At 32.1% G+C, this 18,818-nt stretch overlaps 1 protein-coding gene across 1 annotated transcript; it reads left to right on the top strand.

Annotated features, from left to right (window-relative positions):
* The first annotated feature begins 76 nt into the window (after positions 1-76).
* Positions 77-17,518, top strand: LOC141529822 (PDZ and LIM domain protein Zasp). Its single transcript, XM_074246538.1, has 16 exons — positions 77-1,076; positions 5,150-5,301; positions 5,394-5,565; positions 5,641-5,777; positions 6,678-6,778; positions 6,857-7,019; positions 7,114-7,299; positions 8,344-8,458; positions 8,655-8,921; positions 9,587-9,646; positions 9,949-10,078; positions 10,728-10,772; positions 11,390-15,239; positions 16,668-16,975; positions 17,122-17,237; positions 17,346-17,518. Exons 1-16 carry the CDS (start codon positions 972-974, stop codon positions 17,421-17,423), a joined length of 5,985 nt encoding a protein of 1,994 aa, XP_074102639.1. The 5' UTR covers positions 77-971; the 3' UTR covers positions 17,424-17,518.
* The last annotated feature ends 1,300 nt before the right edge of the window (positions 17,519-18,818 follow it).

The raw sequence follows: 18,818 nt of genomic DNA, 5'->3' as shown, positions 1-18,818 counted from the left end.
AAATTATTTATGATTCATAAACAAGTGATAAGAGAACAGGAAACGTGTATGAGAGATAAATAAAAGAAGCAAAGAAAGAAACCAGAGTGTAGAAGAAGAAAAATAAGACGATGAAGAAGAATAAAAAAAAAAGAGCTCCGGGAGGGAAAAGAGAAGAGAGAAAGTAAAAACCAAAAAAGTATCGGCTGAGGGATGGAGTAAACTGTCTGCCGGCATGTGTGGTGTGGGGAGTATGGATACTCTTTAGCGAGTAAAATATAGTAGTACTTAGTATAGAACAAACCATTGAAGCGGCTGTGGTGGATCGTCAATCGTCCTGACGTTCTCCATCATATTACACCCAATCTTGGGATCTCCTACGCGAAGAAACGTACAAATCTCTAGATCCTGGTGTCGCGGTGCTCTGGCCAGCCAACCACCACCTAACAGTACCAACGGCGGTTGAAAGAGACGCACGCGCTTTTCTCTTCCAATCGTCACGTCTCAAATTGCGCGCTTCAGCCTTTAGCTTAACTCACCGGGCAGTTAAACTTTACTTTGGTTTTTGCGTTTATTCCGGGACGTTCGTGCATCAAATTACAAATTCATAAAATTTATATTGAAAACGCTTCCACACATTTGTATACCTGTACATATCAAAGTAATTATAGATTTTCGTTAAATATTTATATATAAATAACAGATAAATAAAACAAAACTCAGCTTATTACGTGAGAAAGATTCCAAGTGCTCAAGACAGAACTTAACAAGTGAATTCGTTTTATTTTTTTTTTTTTGTAACAACCGTGAACATTTTTTTTTTCTTATTTTTTATTACTCTAAAGTAATTTTGCTAGTCTCTATTTTTTTTTTTTTATTTTAATGAAAAATTACATTTATTTGTTGCAATTAAAATTTTAGTGTTTTAATAAATTGTTTAGATAAATTTTTATACCTTTTGTTGTTTTGTTATCTTGATAAATTGGTGAGTGATGGCGCAACTGATAAGCGTCAAACTGTCGAGATTTGACGGATCTCCATGGGGATTCCGACTCCAAGGAGGAAAAGATTTTGGTACACCTTTAATTGTGCAAAAGGTTTGTTTTTTCGTATCTTCTTAATTTAATTTAAATATAAAATTTTAATAAACAAATTAATTTATTTATTGAAAACTAATTATCTCTGCAATTGATAATAATGATAAGAGTTAATCAATTTTAGGGAAAAATAAAATAAAATGTTATATAAAATCTTGAATAAATGTTTAGTTAAATTTTATACGATTAGGTCAGAAAGCATTGCCAATTATACGTGATGTTTAAATGCTTCTTAAATTGAAATTTGGCATCTGCTCTATACACTAAAACCATCCCGTGGATTCTCCGGGGTAATTCGAGCTGCCAACATACAATTCGAGTATAAACATCGTATTATAATCGTCTGCATTGAAAACTTGAGATTTGAAATTATCTAATGTTACTCATACTTTTATAATTGTACATAACACTCAAGCGTCTAAATGTGTTCACCAGCAACAAATAAAATAAAAAAAAAAAAAAGAAGATAAAATTTGACAGACTGAACGAATTAAAATGTCTTGAGGCAGACGGCGAAGCATTTAACCATTTAAAAAGTTACGTCTTTTCCTAAATAAAAAAAGCGTCTTGAGTTTAAAAGTTACACAGACGTTGTTGTTGCGGTAATCCGATGCAAATTATTTGGATGTTCTATTTTGAGAAGGTGCATTTGCGAAAATCACACCGTCATACATTCAGCTTAACCAGCTCTAATGTAGACTCGGTAACGCAATAGCTGACTAAACTACAGCAATTACAGAAAAATTATTTTTTTTTTGCGTCGAAATTTTTAAACATCTAAATTTAAAAATGTTGACTAAAACACGAAGAATTTTCACGTACGTATACATCGTCAAGTAATGAGTGTGTTTATCACAGATATCAGCGTCAATTATTCATAGCAAGGTCTTTCATGCTCTTATCTTCATTCTTCAACACTTTATTATTATATGTATACATATATACGTATATATAAAACTTTATTGGCTATTCAACAGCAAAGATAAAAAAAAAAAAATAGCTGAAAAAATAAAACTACTGCTTTACGCTCAGTTGTAAATAATTTCACACGGTAATTTTTTAAATGAAAGCTCTTGAAAAATCTTTTATCTCTAGTCAAGAGCATAATTTTACTGACAAAAAAAAATTAATTTTTTTCAAGAGAAGAAATCTTGAACACAGTAAAAAATTTTGCGTCATTGCGTCAAAAAATTTTGTGTTAAATTAACATAAAAAAGTGTTAAAAATTTAACACAAAAAAACGTTAAAAATTTAATACAAAAAAGTGTTAAAAATTTAACACAAAATTTTTTACTGTGAACCAAGTTTATCATTTCAAAGAATTTAATTATTTTTAATTTAAAAAAAAAAAAAAAAAAAAAAAAAAAAAAAAAAAAATTAAGATGAGTAAAATTTACTCAAATCAAAAAAATTTTTTTAATTGAAGAATTTTTCTGCTTGATTCAAAACAAACTGTTGAAAATAATTTTGAACCAAAATTTTCTACTCTTGAAACAAATGAATTTTCTTAATGAGTATTCTTCCCTGATTAACATTCAATTAAACGGTATTTAAGAGAGTTTTGTTCGATAAGACCTCATTATAATATATAGCATATCCAAAAGGGCGCAAGAGCAACAGAGCCAGAGCTCGGTGGATATTAATAGAGACCAAGGCCCGGTTCCGCGCCCGCAAAGCTTACACTCTTCTGTATAGTGTAGATATAAAAATATCGCTTTTATTTTTCGTCTTCTGAAGCTCAGTGATGCTCGTATACGTATGCGGTTTTCTTTCGGGATACTTTTACCAAGAAGAGTCCAAGTCCAACAGAACTAAACATGTATACATTAAATAATATACATATGTAATGCTAAACAATTGTTTTTTATTTCTTCCCTTTATTTCTTCAGACAAGACATTTAATAGCTTTATTTTATTTGAATAATCGATGTAAATAAAAGTCAATTGACCCCCAGATCCATTAAATTATTTCTTTAGCGTCGATTTAATCAATCATGGTACTTACAAGTTGTGTTCGCCAATTAATCATCCGCGACATAACTCATCGGGTATTAATCATTGATATGAACATCTTTGTTTTATTTGCGATCCAACATCTGTTTATTTATTTTAAATTCTTTATTTATATTTAAATTCTATCCCGTGTGTGACTGTTTCTTGTGTGTCCACTCTGCTCGGTAGTCGGTATCTTTTATCAGCCAGCGAATCTTATGCATAGAGCACACTACACGCGGTTAATGCGGTTTGAAAGGGGTCAGGGAAAGGGGACAAGTAAGAAGGGGAAATTTATTATTTTTAGACTGGTCCCTGATTATTTTTAACCATCATTTCTTATATACTCATACACTCCATCTTGTCTTAACCCTGACTTGATATTACAGCGGTCCCATAACGTCACTAATTTTATTTATATAACACCCTTGTAAATTCTTTGCTGTCTTTTTATTTTTGTTTTCCCGTCATACGCGACATATTAAGTTTCAATCCAAATAAAATATCCCCGAATCAACAAATTGCTTAAATATAAATCCTACTTTTTATTTTTTACAGTGACCCACTTTTAATTGTAGACAATAAATATAAATAAATATATCTATGACGTTTGTCGGCATTAAAATTTTTTTTTTTTTTTTTTTTTTTTTTTTTTCTGGCAGACTATTATGTAGAAATAACTATGACGTAAATTATAAAATTGTCTAAATAAACTACACTTTTATAAAATGATTTTAATTTTGTTCTTGGCTTCATCTGAGATTAGCGCCGCGTGAGTAGAAAATATCTGCATCTGCTTTGTGAATGAATACGCATATTCAGTCTTTACTATGGACTTTATAATTATACATATTTATGTATGTACACGAAAAAAAAATTTTATTTTTACTATTTTAATTAGTAATACGGTACTTATAGGGTGTCTCTTCAGTAAAATACTACAGGAGTCTAAATTAAATTTTTTTAAGTATAAATTTTTAATTTTAGCAGTTGAATAATAAGTGTGAGACAGTAAAAGAATTTTACTTCAAACAAGAAAATTAACGAAGAAGATTAAAATAATTTTCGCCCAAATAAAATTATTTTTTAAATAAGAAAATTTTCTTCCCTCAACAAAATTTGACTTCGCAAAAATTATTATTGTCTTCATACATATTTTCTTGAGTTAAAAATTTTTTGTTTACTCAACTATTGATTTTTTTTGTGCACACAGAAAAAAAAATTTTTTTGAACCAAGAAAATTATAAGGAAGACCGAAGTTATTTTGGAGCAAGAAGAAATTTTTTTGGCTTAAAAAAATTTACACTTGACTCAAGACTTTCTTTCTTTCTGTGCATAAATATAATATTAAATCAAAAATTTTACTATTAAAAATTATAAATAATGATGATAGTACAAAAACTTACTATCACATTAATAAAAAAATTATTCAAGAAAAAAAATCATAAACTAGAAAAATTATTTAAAAAAGTTTTGTTAAAATTTTATATCTTAAATTAAATTGATTTTTATATTAGAGTATTAATTTTTTTTCGTGTAGCAAATAAATGTATATAAACAAAGAAACTAAAATTAACAAATACTCGACAACCTTCAAGATTTTGCTAAAAATAAAATAATGAAAAAAAAAGACTTGCATACTAAAATTGTCAAGAACTACGAATGAAATATTTTGCAGTAATTTTTTTAACAAATAAAACTGAAAATAGTCAAATATCTGCTGATTCTAGTATTTTTTTTATTTTTATAAATAAATTCTTTCAGTTAATAAATTTACAATTGAAAAACAAATTTTTTGGCAAAAGAATTCTTGATTGAATAGAAGCTATTAGATAAAATTTGGTAATCGACGTAGTAGGGTGTCTGATGTTAAATATGTAGAGCGGAAGCCGATGTTATTAAGTGATACAAAAATAGACGGTTTAAAACTCATCAACACTAGACTATTTGTTGTAAAAGCACACAAGCTTTGAAAATGGAAACAGGTGCTGTCTTGTGCTTTTCATCTATATCAAATTTTTTTCTAATTTAGTTTAGTACTTCAATGGGACTAGCTAAAAGTCTGTATCTCTTTGCACTAGGTGAATGGAGGCTCTCCGGCAGAAGCAGCTGGTTTGAAAGCTGGTGATGCGGTCATCAGAGTCAACAACACGGATATGTTTAATTTGCGTCACAAAGACGCCCAGGATGTAATCGTAAGATCCGGTAACAACTTTGAGATCACTGTCCAGAGGTCTGTTGAAATAAAGAAATTCACTTTAATTTACTTAGTCAGTCGCTGAAGTTATTTTATTGATTTTTGGTATTTGGTATTTTTACTTACAGAGGAGGTAGCACTTGGCGACCAAGTGTTTCACCTGTTTCTCAGTCAATTCCCTCGCCGCAGCCTCATCTTTCGGCAGGCAGCGTTTCTCCAGTGACTAAAACATCGCTCGCTGCCAAAAAATCCGACGGACATCTTATTGGAAGTGGACATAACTTTAGTCCTAAACCTTATGTATGTTTTTATTTAGTAAATTTTTAGAAATATTTACGCTAGCTTTCATTGATCTTTATCTATTCAAAATTTTAGCCAAATGGAACAAGCGAAGGACCAATTAAATCAATTGTTAACAAACAATACAACAGCCCAGTGGGAATTTACAGCGAGCAGACAATTGCTGAAACTCTTTCTGCGCAAGCTGAAGTACTTGCTGGTGGTGTTTTAGGGTAATTCTATCATTTTTATAATATTATACTAATAGAAGAAAATTAAATAATTTCATATGAAAGATTTTTAAAATCTTCAAATGTAAATTAATTAAATTAGTTTTTTTAATCGAAATTATTTCTTTTAATTTTCAACTATTCTCGTTTTTTAAATTTATAATTAATTTTTATTTTGAAAATCAGGTACATTGTTTCATAAAGTTTATCAAAAATAAAATAATTTTTTTTAACAACAAAAATTGTTTAATTTTTAATAAACTTTTAAAAATGAAAAATGTGATCGAATTTACTCCAATAAAACCAGATTGTTGTGAATTTATCTAATCACATTTTAAAATTCATTGAAGAATATAATATTTTTGAAAAAATTATTAATAATTCAATTTTTTAATGTAATATATTAAAAAATAAATGTAATTATGATCCTAAAATAATTACTTATTTTTTTTCTTATAAAGAAAACTACAAATTTTACGACATTAAAATTATCAGTCACTTTTGGTCATTTTTTAATTTTATTTCACAAAAAAATTTGTTCCTAAAAATTACTTAAAAAAATTGCATTTTTTATTTTTTAAAATTTTTACATCTTAACTTTATTTTCTATTATTTTTTGTAATAATTTATTTATTACTAGAAAATCGAAGTCAAAACAATACTCCAATTTAATTTCAAGTCTTGATCTAAAAATATAATTCTATTCAATTATAAATACAATGCTATGTGCCCAGCAGAGCGGGCGGGTAACAGCTAGTAAAGGATTATAAAAATTCTAAAAATTATCAAACATCTGCTAAATTAATTTTCATCAAATTTTAATTTTTTTTTTTGCTTTAAATTAATGAAAAATTTTTAATGCTTACAATAAACTTATAAGTTAAAACATATTAATTTTTTTAGAGTAAACTTCAAGAAAAATGAGAAGAATTACACACCAGAAAACAGTGAAGTATTCAAAATGGTGCGAGAAGCTGACAAGGAGCCAAAAACTCCAGAGCCTAGTGAGTATAAAACAAAAGTTTAAATATTTACTATTATTATGAAATGAAAGTACATTGAATGAAAAAATGTAAACACAGCTGACTCAGCGATACACAGCGGAGTAGTGACGCCCTCGTCACCAGCCTTAACTGGACTCAGATCAGTGTCAGCGCCAGAGACTAAACCTCAGCCGACTCCGCCACCCCAGAGCAGCTTGCCACCTGGCCAAAACATTTGCGCTGAATGTGAAAGACTTATTGTGTAAGCATTCAATACCTATTTTATTGCGGATGTAGATAAATAAATATTTTATAGGAATGATAATATTTAATCTATAAATTTGAATAATTTACAGTGGAGTCTTTGTCAGAATCAAGGAGAAAAATCTTCACGTCGAATGTTTCAAGTGCTCAACATGTGGCACCTCCCTCAAGAATGTTGGTTATTATAATATAAACAGTAAATTGTACTGTGATATTCATGCAAAACTTGTTGCGAGACAGCAAGCTCCGGCTGGATATATTCCAGTGACTGTTTCTCCGTAAGTATTATTCATACATTAATATTATGTTTCTGAAGTTAGCTAATAACTGTCAATTTTTTTAATTTTTATAACAAATTAATTACAACAATAAAAATTTCTCCGGATATTTTTTTAATTTTTACATGTGGAATTTTTTAATTAAATTTTTTTCATAATAATTTCATTACTATAAAATTTAAAAACAATTTCTTATGTCTATCAACTTCAATTTCATAATATTATGATATGAAAGTTAGCTGACAACTGTCAAATTTCTAAATTCTTATAACAAATCAATTACAAAAATAAAAATTTCTCTTGATAATTTTTTTTTAATTTTTACATGTGAAATTTTTTAATTAAATTTTTTTCATAATAATTTAATTGCTATAAAATTTTAAAAAAATTTCCAATGTCTGTCAACTTCAGTGTCCTATTAATATTCTGTTTAAGGAGGGCAATACATGTAAAAAAAAAAAAAAAAAAAAATCGATTTTTTTTTCATAAATCGTTAGAATATCATCTCAAAGATATGCCTGTAAATTTTTAAAACAAAATTATCATTATTTATATATTAAAAACTCATTTAAGTGCTTTGCCTTAACTCGGCGCTTGAGCGTGTGTCAAAACTTTAAACGCGTTTTTCTCGAAACGACTTTTTTGAAATTTGCGGGCGGAATAACTCAAAAATTTCTCAACCGATTCCAATGAAATTTTTTACACGTTTACTTTATAGTAATAGCTTCTATTTAAACTTTTAATATCCCAAAAAAATTTTCAAAAATTAACTCTTTTTACCAAAAAACTATCAAAAAAAGGGTAAAAAATCGAACTTTTTTTTCTGACGTGTGCCAATTTACGATTTTTTAACTTTTTTGATTTTTTTATTGGTTTAACTAAAAGATATATGTTTTATGAATACGGAAAAACTAATTTATTTAATTTCTGATCTTTTCTGATTTTTACGGCGGCCGGTTTGAAAAAAAAAAATAAAAAAAAAAAAAAATTTTCTGTACCTCAATATATAATAAATAACCCTACAAAATTTAAAAATGATTACAGAGGAGCAAAAGCACCAGCAAGTACAATTTCAGCCGCACTTGGTAATTTCCAAAGCCAATCACCCATGTCACCAACACCTTTCAGCAATGGTACCAGCTCAACACCTTCTTTCTCTGTGAGTTTTCTTCACAAAAAAACATTAATTTATTTTATTCCAATAACGCTTAATTAATTGCAATTAATATTGTGTAGAGATGACAATTCAAAGAGCAATTACAATTATTGAAATTGACTTATTGATTCTATTAACTTGCGAAACAGACTTAACAAAATTGTGTGTTTTTTGCTTTTGCTACTAATCGCATTTGCAGACACGCAAGACGTTCTACCGTCCACCATCGTCTTCCTCGTCGTACACCGTCGATTACTGTGGAGTTTCATCGCAACCGATTGATCGTACTAGTACCTACGAATCATTGCCATCTGAAATAAATTACCGGAGTATGGTGAAGAACGAGGCCGTCAACAATCAGCAAAACAACTACAAAACATACACAAGTACCATAACAATTAGGACTGGGAGCGAGGTTGGAAATAAGGATTACTACAGCGACGACACCAATAATACAGTGTGCCTTTGAATAATTAATTATCCATTAATCATTAATATTAATTTTAAATACCAAAAGCAACTTTAATCCTCTTATTAATTTCGGATTTTAAAATAATAATAAGATAATCTTATCAGATTGATTTTTAGCCACTTTTTTTTTTTACCTATTCCTCCCACCTTTTACAACTCTTAATTATAAATTAGTGAGTAATTAAGGTGACGATGGAAATGCGAAAAAAATAATAGAATTGAGCAATATCGCATTCCGGCAAAATCCTTGGCCTATATATCATAAGCTCTGGCAATAAATAATAAGCATTCCAGAAGTTGATTCAGCTTCCTCGACAACAGCTACAGCTACGATAACTACGTTACATCGTACAATGCCACAAACTAGATACTACTGTGACTACTGCCAACGCTTCCTCACTCTCTCATTCTCTTGGTCGTATCACCATTATTATAACGTGGCTCAGGACGATAATAAACGACAATAAGCAACATAAGTTATTTATTTTCACCGCTTGACTAATTAGCGTGCTATTTGTTGTAATCACCAGTCAATAATTGCTTGTGTGTCTGTTGATGTTGATGATGATGATACTGATGATGAATAGTTGAGTTGAGTTGAGTTGAGGGTGATTATGCCGATGACTGAACACGTGATTGTTGTGTCGTGTTGCATTGCAGCCCAGTCACCTTGGCAGTTCGCCCCGTGCTGATAAATCGCCCAGTTCTAGTCTTGTTCAGGTAACAATCTCAATCACTAAACGACTCTCGACTCCACCACTGATACCACTGTCTCTAAGTTTTTTTTTTTTTTTTTTTTAAGTTTTATATTTTTCTGGTGAGCATTAGTGGTTTTTTTTTTTTTTTTTGCTTTTCTTCTTTTCTTCTTCAGTACCAAGCCTTCATTTTCTTTTACAACATTTAACTACTATAAATAAATCATAAGTGTTGATTACATGTGATATTACGTAAACTAGTTTAGTTAATTAATATAAGTAAATCCAAAAGAATTATCTGTAATTTTTATGTAAATTATGTCACAGGCAAACATAAGTGGTCCGAAACCTTTCAGTGGGTCCAGTAATTTCGGGCCGACATCCAATTTTACTTCGACTCCGACCTCAAATTCAGTTAACAACAATTTCTCTCGGCCTCAAAGTCAAACAGTCACTGGTAAGTTTGTACCATATAGCTATAAATAATTATTTAGTATTTAATTTCAATATTTAAATATTAAAAAGTAAATATCACTTAATTGATTATATTTATTAAGCTAAAATATTTAATAATTTATAAAAGTTAAAAATAAATAATTTATAAAAATTAATAACGAAATACTTGAACGGCATTTAAAAATAAAAATCTTTTAGCTTATATTTGCTTTGGTGTGTTTAAAGTATAAAAACTATTTTATTTAATAAACGTACGACTTGGTGAATATTTTATGTAAATTCATCTCTACTTAGCTATCATACACTTTATACTAGTTAAATTCTAAACTATTACCTAATAATGAGATTAAATAAACAGGGGACACCTTTTTTTATACACATTTTTGTAAACTTATAAGTAAATATATTCTTAATATTTTTATATTTATTTATAAATAAATAATAAATAAATAAATAAATAAATACATAAAATAAACAACGTTGACAACGGAAACGTTGAAAGCTGCGGTCCACAATAATTTTTGATAATTATTATTAATAAAATAACTAATGTATCATACAATCATCAGTCATAATAGTTCCAGCGACCCTTTACTCTTTCAAGCCATATAAAATGCACATACTTTCTTTTTCTTATTCTTTTTTTTCAGCAGCTCATTCATCTTTCAATCCAAAACCTCGACCCTTCTCCCTAAGTCTCGCTTAATTATTTCGCAATATATATTTATATATAATATGACGGAAGGTAGCTCTCAACGATCAAGTCGTCCGCGTTGTCTTAATATATACTATATATCTATATATTTATATAATAATAATAATAATAATAACAACAACAATATGTTATAATTAATTTAAACGGAGCACAATAACACAGTTGTGTAATTGCAATCTGTACATTTTATTTTTTATTATTATTTTTCTTCTCTATTATTTAAAATTGTTATTTCTTAAAAACAAAAAAATAAAATAAAATACATTATCAGTTATTTACAAACGAAATATCGATTACTTTAATTAGTTTTCTCAGAATAGTGTGTAGCAGTGTGGCAATTTACAAAAAATATTTATAGTATAACGCCTAAGCTACGTTATTTTTTTTTTTTTTTTTTTTCTTCTTACACTATGCTTTGCTTTTTATTAATTGCTTATTTATTTTTTCTTTCTTTTTTTTTCTGCTCGCCTAACTTACGCCTCAATCTATCGCTGCTAATCAATCAATGTTTGTATTTAATTAACCAACTGTTTGAATAAAATTCCTGTAATTTTCTCCATGGGAAATTTTACTTTACTTGCTGTACTTGCTAACAAAACCCGAAAATTCCTAAAAAAAAAAAAAAAAAAGAATCTTATCACGCGGAATATAATTATTTGGAGGAGAAGGACACAAAAGGAACATCAGCTCCTAGCACAGCTGACGAATACTCCCGACCTCCGTCGTCGGTACGAAACAAGAGCTTGCAGTGGCCGCCTGTTAAAAATCTTGAAGAAGCAACTTATCCTACAGCAAGTCCCATTTGGATCGACCCGAATCCAGTTTTAGACCGACGTTCGAGACACATTGTCCAAGACAAACAAGTGGAGCTTCACGAAAACGCCTGTCGGCGAAGCGAAAGCGTAAACCGGAGAAGAGAAGCTAACAGACGCGAAGAATTCAGCCATTGTAACTGGGGAGAAGAACCAATGGAGAACAAGCCAGTTTGCAGTGCGCCATTTTATCGCAAGACAACGACCACCGAATGCTCGGAAGTCCGACAATCTCGAAGTTCGAGCTTAACCCGTCCAGGATCTGCAGAAGGTGTCAGAAGATCCTTGACGCCTACCAGAATTAGCCAACCTGTTCCACAGCCTTGGACTGGTTCCGCTGAATCGAGCTCTTATCGGCATGTTCAGGCCCCAGTGCCACCAGAACCACCAATTTGTCGCAAAGTTTGCACTTGCGAAATTATCTGTGAACGAATAATTGGTCCAGGAGGGCTGGAACATCAACAAGATCATGTTTATCGAGAAGTTAAGTGCAAACAGTGCAATCCGCCGCCTTGCATGCAGGTAACTGATTACGACCAGGAGCAGGAGATTGAAGAACCCTGCGATATTCTTGAACAAAAAACCGATTCAGAGGTTGTAGATCTGTCAAAAGTCGTCCCTCCAGATGTGGCTGTGTGTCCCAAGGGTGTGGAAAATCAACACAACATGCATACCGAGATCATGGAGAAGGATGAGGGCAATATTCATATCAAGAAGACTACTATTTATGAAAAGACAGTGGAAATTGTTTCTCCAAGCGAGTCACCAGCGAATGACAATGAAGTTGAAAACTGGTCTGGCAGAAGACAACACGTTGAGTCGGCAGATAAAATTTCGTCGTTTATTGAAACTAAGAAGATGATTGAAGAAGCCAAGCAAGAAGAACTTAAGCATCGCGAGGCGTATGAAGAAGAGTGCAGACGCGAGGAAGAAAAGCTGAGAAGAGTGCAAGAGGAAGAAGAACGCCGAGAAGCTAATCGGTTGAAACTTTTGCAAGCTGAGAAGGAGGAAAAAGAGCGACGCATTAAGGAACAGAAGCGAGAAACTGAAATGCGCATTCGCCAGGAAGAAGAAGAAAGATTTGGAAAGCATGTTGCCTTCTCACAAAATCAGAGCTGTGATTATCAGAACCAGAACAACAGTCGAATTATGTCCGCCGAGCAACATTACCGTGAGCTCAAAGAAGAAATAAAGGTCCAGGATACTGAAAGAATCGAACAGGAGCGTCGTGAAACTCTTCGCCAGCAGGTTGAAATTCACAAGTGTCTGAGAGAACAGCAGGCTCCGGAAAGGCGCCAACAGCAGTCGAATCTTCAAGAACGTCGGATTGAAAAACGGTTCCGACCTCAGTCACCGCCTCACGAATCTTCTTCGTCCAGTTGTCAGCGTAAGCACGTGCAATTCGTGAAGCAAACCGAAAGCGGAACTTGTCAGATGCAAACTCCAGTTCAGAATTCAACGCCCAAAGAATGGAAGTCGGAAATGGTGAAAGCGCTGACTACTGCTCCAACTAGGCCTTACTCGCCGCTTCAGCCGTCAAACATGCAAACCGGAGGTCAAAACTACCAGGAAGACAACAGCTGCTCCAGCAAAACAATGTACTCCAGTGAAGTACGGTACGAAGAAACCTGCCGAAGTTTCCCTCCTCCACCGCAGCCTCCACAGCCGTACGTTCCCCGACCAGGATCGCCGTTTACAGAAGCACTAACTATCGCACCCGAGCGTTCTTACACGCCTCTCGGTGAGCGCTTAGTCAAAGGCTGCGAGAATGTTATTTGCGTCGAAAGAGAAGACACGCCGATAAATCAATCAACACCTCAAGGATACTGCCACCCCGCTGAAATTTTGTACACTGACTCAACAGAGCGTCAATCACGATCGCGAGAACGCAATCTGAGCAGAGTTCAAGGACCACGTCCCTTGCCAACGCCACCTACTAATTATAAATTCCGCGACGCTTCTCCCTCGCCGGCTAGAACTCTCTCTCGCTCGACAACTCCCCGAGATCCGGGTCTGCCAACAGCGCTTAAAAGACCCGACACTATTCCTTCCTACCAAAAACACTTGATCACAGAAGACTATGACCCAGTTGAAGCTCAACCCTATGTTCCAAGCAGATCACCAACTCCTTGTCGCTCAAAGTCACCAGCACAAGGGCCAGCTTGTCTGCCGAATCCTCTTCAACACAACTTGGGCCGCAAGCCCTACCACTCAAATGTGCCCAGCTACGACGAGCCGTCTTCTGAAGCTTATTCGTACAAGGTCCAGTCTGCTTCATACTCTTGTCCTGAACCACAGCAAAGCAAGCAAGTTACTTACCGAGCTCAAACTCAACAGAGTGAAACTCCAAAGAACCAGTACTCTGAAAACTACGGCATGAGAAGCTATGTCTCTGAAGATCACTCTGAGAAACAGTCCAGTCGCATGTCTTACGCCGAAAAGTACAAGCGCATTGAAGAGAAACAGCTGGAAGCTTGCCGCCAGAGTGAGATGCAGCTTTCGAAATCCGAGGAGTCATTGGTTGATGACTCAACTTGCACGATATCGAAAGTATCCCGTAATCCTCCGTCGCTCCCTTGTCCAGTGGTTGCTTCACACTCGAGCGTGTCGGAGAGAATCCAACGGACTGGAGTCCGCGTACTTCCAACTCCGTGTGAAACAACGACCTCTAGCTACCAGGTCTGCGAGTCAAGGCCGATTTGCCACTCGCAGAAGGAAAGCAAGTGTCCGAATACTGGAGTAACTATTTTGCCTTGCAGAGCTGTCTCCGATGCTGGGAGCAGAGCTGGAATTGTAATTGTCCCTTGCGAGGGCTCGGATGCTCAGTGTCCTCAGACTGGAGTGAGAATCACCCCGACACCTGACAGAGGTCTCTGTGTCTCTCCGGTAGCTCACGGACGATCTTCTGGAAGCTGCTACGGAAACGACAATCCAAGGGCTGGAGGGTGCGCTATTGATGTTGGAAACTGCCCGGGGTCGGGAGTAAAAGTCGGGACTTGCGCTGACGGGTCAGTCTGCGTAGCTCCGTGCAAAACGTCTGGATGTCCGAAGCCGATTCTTAAGTGTCCTGCCAAGCCGGTACCTTTTCCCCACATCCCGCTTCCTGAACCGGAGGACGTTGGTTGCAGCTCTTGTCCGTTGAAAAACCAGCAGGAGTGCAACCCGCCCAATGCAAACAACAGCTTCAAGCCGATAAATGGGCAGCCTCGCACTAACCTGAGTAACCAGCTTACGCGTTTGACTGTTCGTCGTGACAAACAAGTCGTTCAGCTGTTTAAGCCGCAGCCTCAATCCCAACCTTGTACTGATGGTGTGCACTGTGAGCCAAACGTTAATCGTTCTTGTTCTGACGGTGTGCACTGCGAACCGGATCCCTATCGCTCCCTGGCTCCTCAACAAAATCCCACCCCCTTTTCCTCCTCTTCGAATCCTGAACCGTTTAGAAAAACCCAGAACTTAGTAGATCCACCGAATTTCTCCGACCCGAATTTAGGTAGCGGAGTTGGAGGACCTTCCAGTGGAGGAAGCTGCAAATTCGCTGGAAGTTCTGCACCAAAACGCGGTCGAGGAATCCTCAATCAGGTTGGAGCTGGCGGTCGACAACCACTTTGCGGTTATTGCAATTCATATGTCAGGTTTGTCAAATTTTTATGGAGAAGATTTATAATTTCAAAACGGAATTTATTTACTGATGTTAAATTTCAATGACATTAAATTTAGCTTGCACTTTACAATTGTTTTAATTTTCTTTAACAATTAAATTATAGCAAAAAAAATTATTAAAAAAATGGAGTAAAAATTTTAATAAATTAAAAATGCTATTTTTTAAATTCAAATTTTTTTGTTAAAAAAAATTAAAAAATTGTCAAGTGGCAACTAACTTTAATGTCATTTAATTTGGCTACTTTTCAAATTAATAAATTAAGTATTCTTCAGGGTAATTTTAATCTCTCTAAGACTTCAAGGAAATTTTACTTTGTTTTAGTACAAAGTACGGATAATTTATCAACGTTTGTTTTAAATTTATTAATTTATAATAGAATTTTTATTTTATTATTTAGGTAACTATGCAAAAGTGGACGGCTACTTATTTTTAGCCATAAAAATTAAAAAATGTTTATTAATTAAGGTCGAATCTCATTATCAGATTTTTATTCTTCATTTATTAAAATTTGTTCGAAACGCTTCCATCAATCAATTTTCTGATGTATGAGTTTTTTTTTTCAACTAAATAAATATCTACAAAACGTTGATATATTTTCTGTAATATGTAATATTTAATAAACATTATAACCGTAGTACATACCATTCTTTTTTATAAATTAACATAGTTGATAAAACTCTTCAATAATTGAATAGTAACACTAATAAATAACAATAATAATGTTGCTATTTAAGCCAACCCAATCCATTAATAAATAATGTTGCAAATATTGTCATTTTATGTTTATAAAGTCATCTTATAACGAGGTTCGACTGTACTGGCAATTTTTTATTTTTATTTTATTCTAGGTAGTGAATTGATGAATCTTTCAATTAAAATATACTCAAATATTATTCTTAAAAAATTAATAACAGTTTTTTGCAATTTTCATGTGTATAATTTTTTTCATAATTTACTTGTTAAATAAAAAAAAATTTTTTTAATCATCAGATGTTTTAAAATTTTAGTATCATAAAATTTTTGGTTTCTATAATTTTTTTATAGTTTAAAAATTAAAAAGTTGAATTATCACTTCTGCATAATTACCATAATTTCGATTTTATGATATCTGTAATAAAAAATAAAAAATGAAAAATTTAATATAATATTTTTTGACAGAAGAATATCAATATCTGTTTTCTGTAATTTAAGCAAAGAAACAAATAGCTTCACTTAAATAAAAGAAAAATTATTTTGATCAATTCGAACAATTCTTAAAACAAAGAAGTACATTAATTTTTAATTTTAAGTTTAAAAAACATAAATTTTTAATAGAAGTATTTTTTTCTCAATGAATGATTTTAGTGACAAATATTAATTAATTGTAATAATTTATTTATTTGTCTTCTTTTTTTGGCAGAGGTCCATTCATCACTGCTCTAGGGCAAATTTGGTGCCCAGAGCACTTTGTTTGTGTAAACACACAGTGTCGTCGACCGCTTCAAGATATTGGATTCGTCGAGGAGAAAGGGCAACTGTACTGTGAATACTGTTTCGAACGTTTCATTGCTCCCTCGTGCAACAAGTGCAACGGGAAGATAAAAGGTGATTGCTTGAATGCGATCGGAAAGTCGTATCATCCCGATTGCTTCAGCTGTGCTTACTGTGGGAAAATCTTTGGAAACAGTCCATTCTTTCTCGAGGAAGGATTGCCGTACTGCGAGGCCGGTAAGAAATCGATATAGACAATGTCTTTTTTTGACGAATATTACCAATATGTTTTATCAATACGTCAATAATAATAGTCTCTTTTTCCTCTTACTTTGTTACTCTTTCCTTCTCTTACTCTCTCTCGTTCTGTGATTTGTTTACAGATTGGAACGAACTCTTTACAACGAAATGCTTTGCCTGTGGGTTCCCCGTAGAAGCAGGCGATCGCTGGGTAGAAGCTCTCAACAATAATTACCACAGCCAGTGCTTCAACTGCACGGTACCTGCCTATTATATTTTATATTTCTTCACGACTATTTTTACTCGATATAATATTTATTCCTGTTTTTTTTTTTAACTCAAATAATTATTCTATTTATTTTTTCAGATGTGTAAAAAGAATCTTGAGGGCCAGAGCTTTTATGCCAAAGCCGGTCGACCCTTCTGCAAAAATCACGCACGCTAAGCTCACGATTATGCGAATAATTTAACGAAATTAAGCCGTAAAATTATATTGCTAATATTGATAAAAAAAAAAAAAAAAAAAAAAAAAAAAACAAATATTTTAAGTAAATAATAAAAAAAAATAATAATAATAATATAATACAGAAGATAAAATACACAAACAATTAAATATTTATTGTTCCGTAAATAATAGCTTTAGCAACTTATACTATATATTTATTTTATTTAAAAAAAATTAAATATATTTGAATTGAAAAGCTTATGTGTTATGAGTTTAATCGAATGCTAACTGTACAGAGAATAAGTCTAATGATTGATTGTCTGTGAATCGAATCAGAATTCTATTTACTGATATATATATATGGTTAAAATAATAATAAATAAAATAGTTATGTTGCTTTATTCAACTATAATGATAAGCACTTTAATAAGTAACTAAAGAATAACTAGATCATTTTGAATTTTTAGAGATAAGATTGATATAATAAAAACTATAAAATAAAAAGCTTATGATTTGTGGCGTGTTCTCTTGAGAATAAATATATTGTATATTTATACAAATATTAATAATAATTATATAATGACATAATATATTTTACAAGGGGATAAAACTCTGTATAAATCTGTATTACTCGAATAACTTTTAAATTGTATCGAGGTTGATTAAATTGGGCGTGTTGTGTACCCCAATAAGTTAACAATAATCAGAAGGAAAGCTTTATGAAGCTATGTTGCACACGCAAAGGTCACCGCTGTAATTAGATATTACGACAAATTTACAATTGTTAATTACATCCGTACGATATATATATATATATATATATATATATATATATATATATATATATATATATATATTTTAATAATAATTTGTAACAAACGTTAATTACAGAATATTTATAAATATACGTAAATATAGAATCCGATAAATGTAAATGTATTATAAGACATAGCAAGTTATTTAAAACAAATGTCAAGACGAATTTTATTTAGTGCACATACCATCTAGACAGAAAGCAAGTTGTATGGTATTGCGTGATGCGCTGCATAAAAAGTAACTTAAATAATTATTGAGACAGTTTAACTAGTAGAGGTAAATTATAGCTAAATGCTTTTTTACAACTTGAATTCATTTTAATTGTATCCAAAGCTATTATGTTATACTATCTCTTCCAGAAGCAAATGTAAAACTTTTAAACTAAATAATTACCCTGTGCCAATGAAATTGTTCTTGACAATAATAATTACCGCAAAAATGAGTCAATTAAATGTATTAATTTATAACCAAAGATTTACAACTGCTAGATAAAAATAAATGAGAAGAAATAAATGATGAATAAAAATTTATTATTTTTAATTATCGCGGAATTTAAAATAAACTCTGTATTGTGTTGCT

Source organism: Cotesia typhae, unplaced genomic scaffold (genome assembly GCF_013202065.1).
Source record: "Cotesia typhae breed Kobodo isofemale line unplaced genomic scaffold, CoteBio_Ctyphae contig_48, whole genome shotgun sequence".
Lineage (NCBI taxonomy): Eukaryota > Metazoa > Arthropoda > Insecta > Hymenoptera > Braconidae > Cotesia > Cotesia typhae.
The sequence above is the reverse complement of the archived record's forward strand: the minus strand, read 5'-3'. Positions and strand labels throughout refer to the sequence as shown.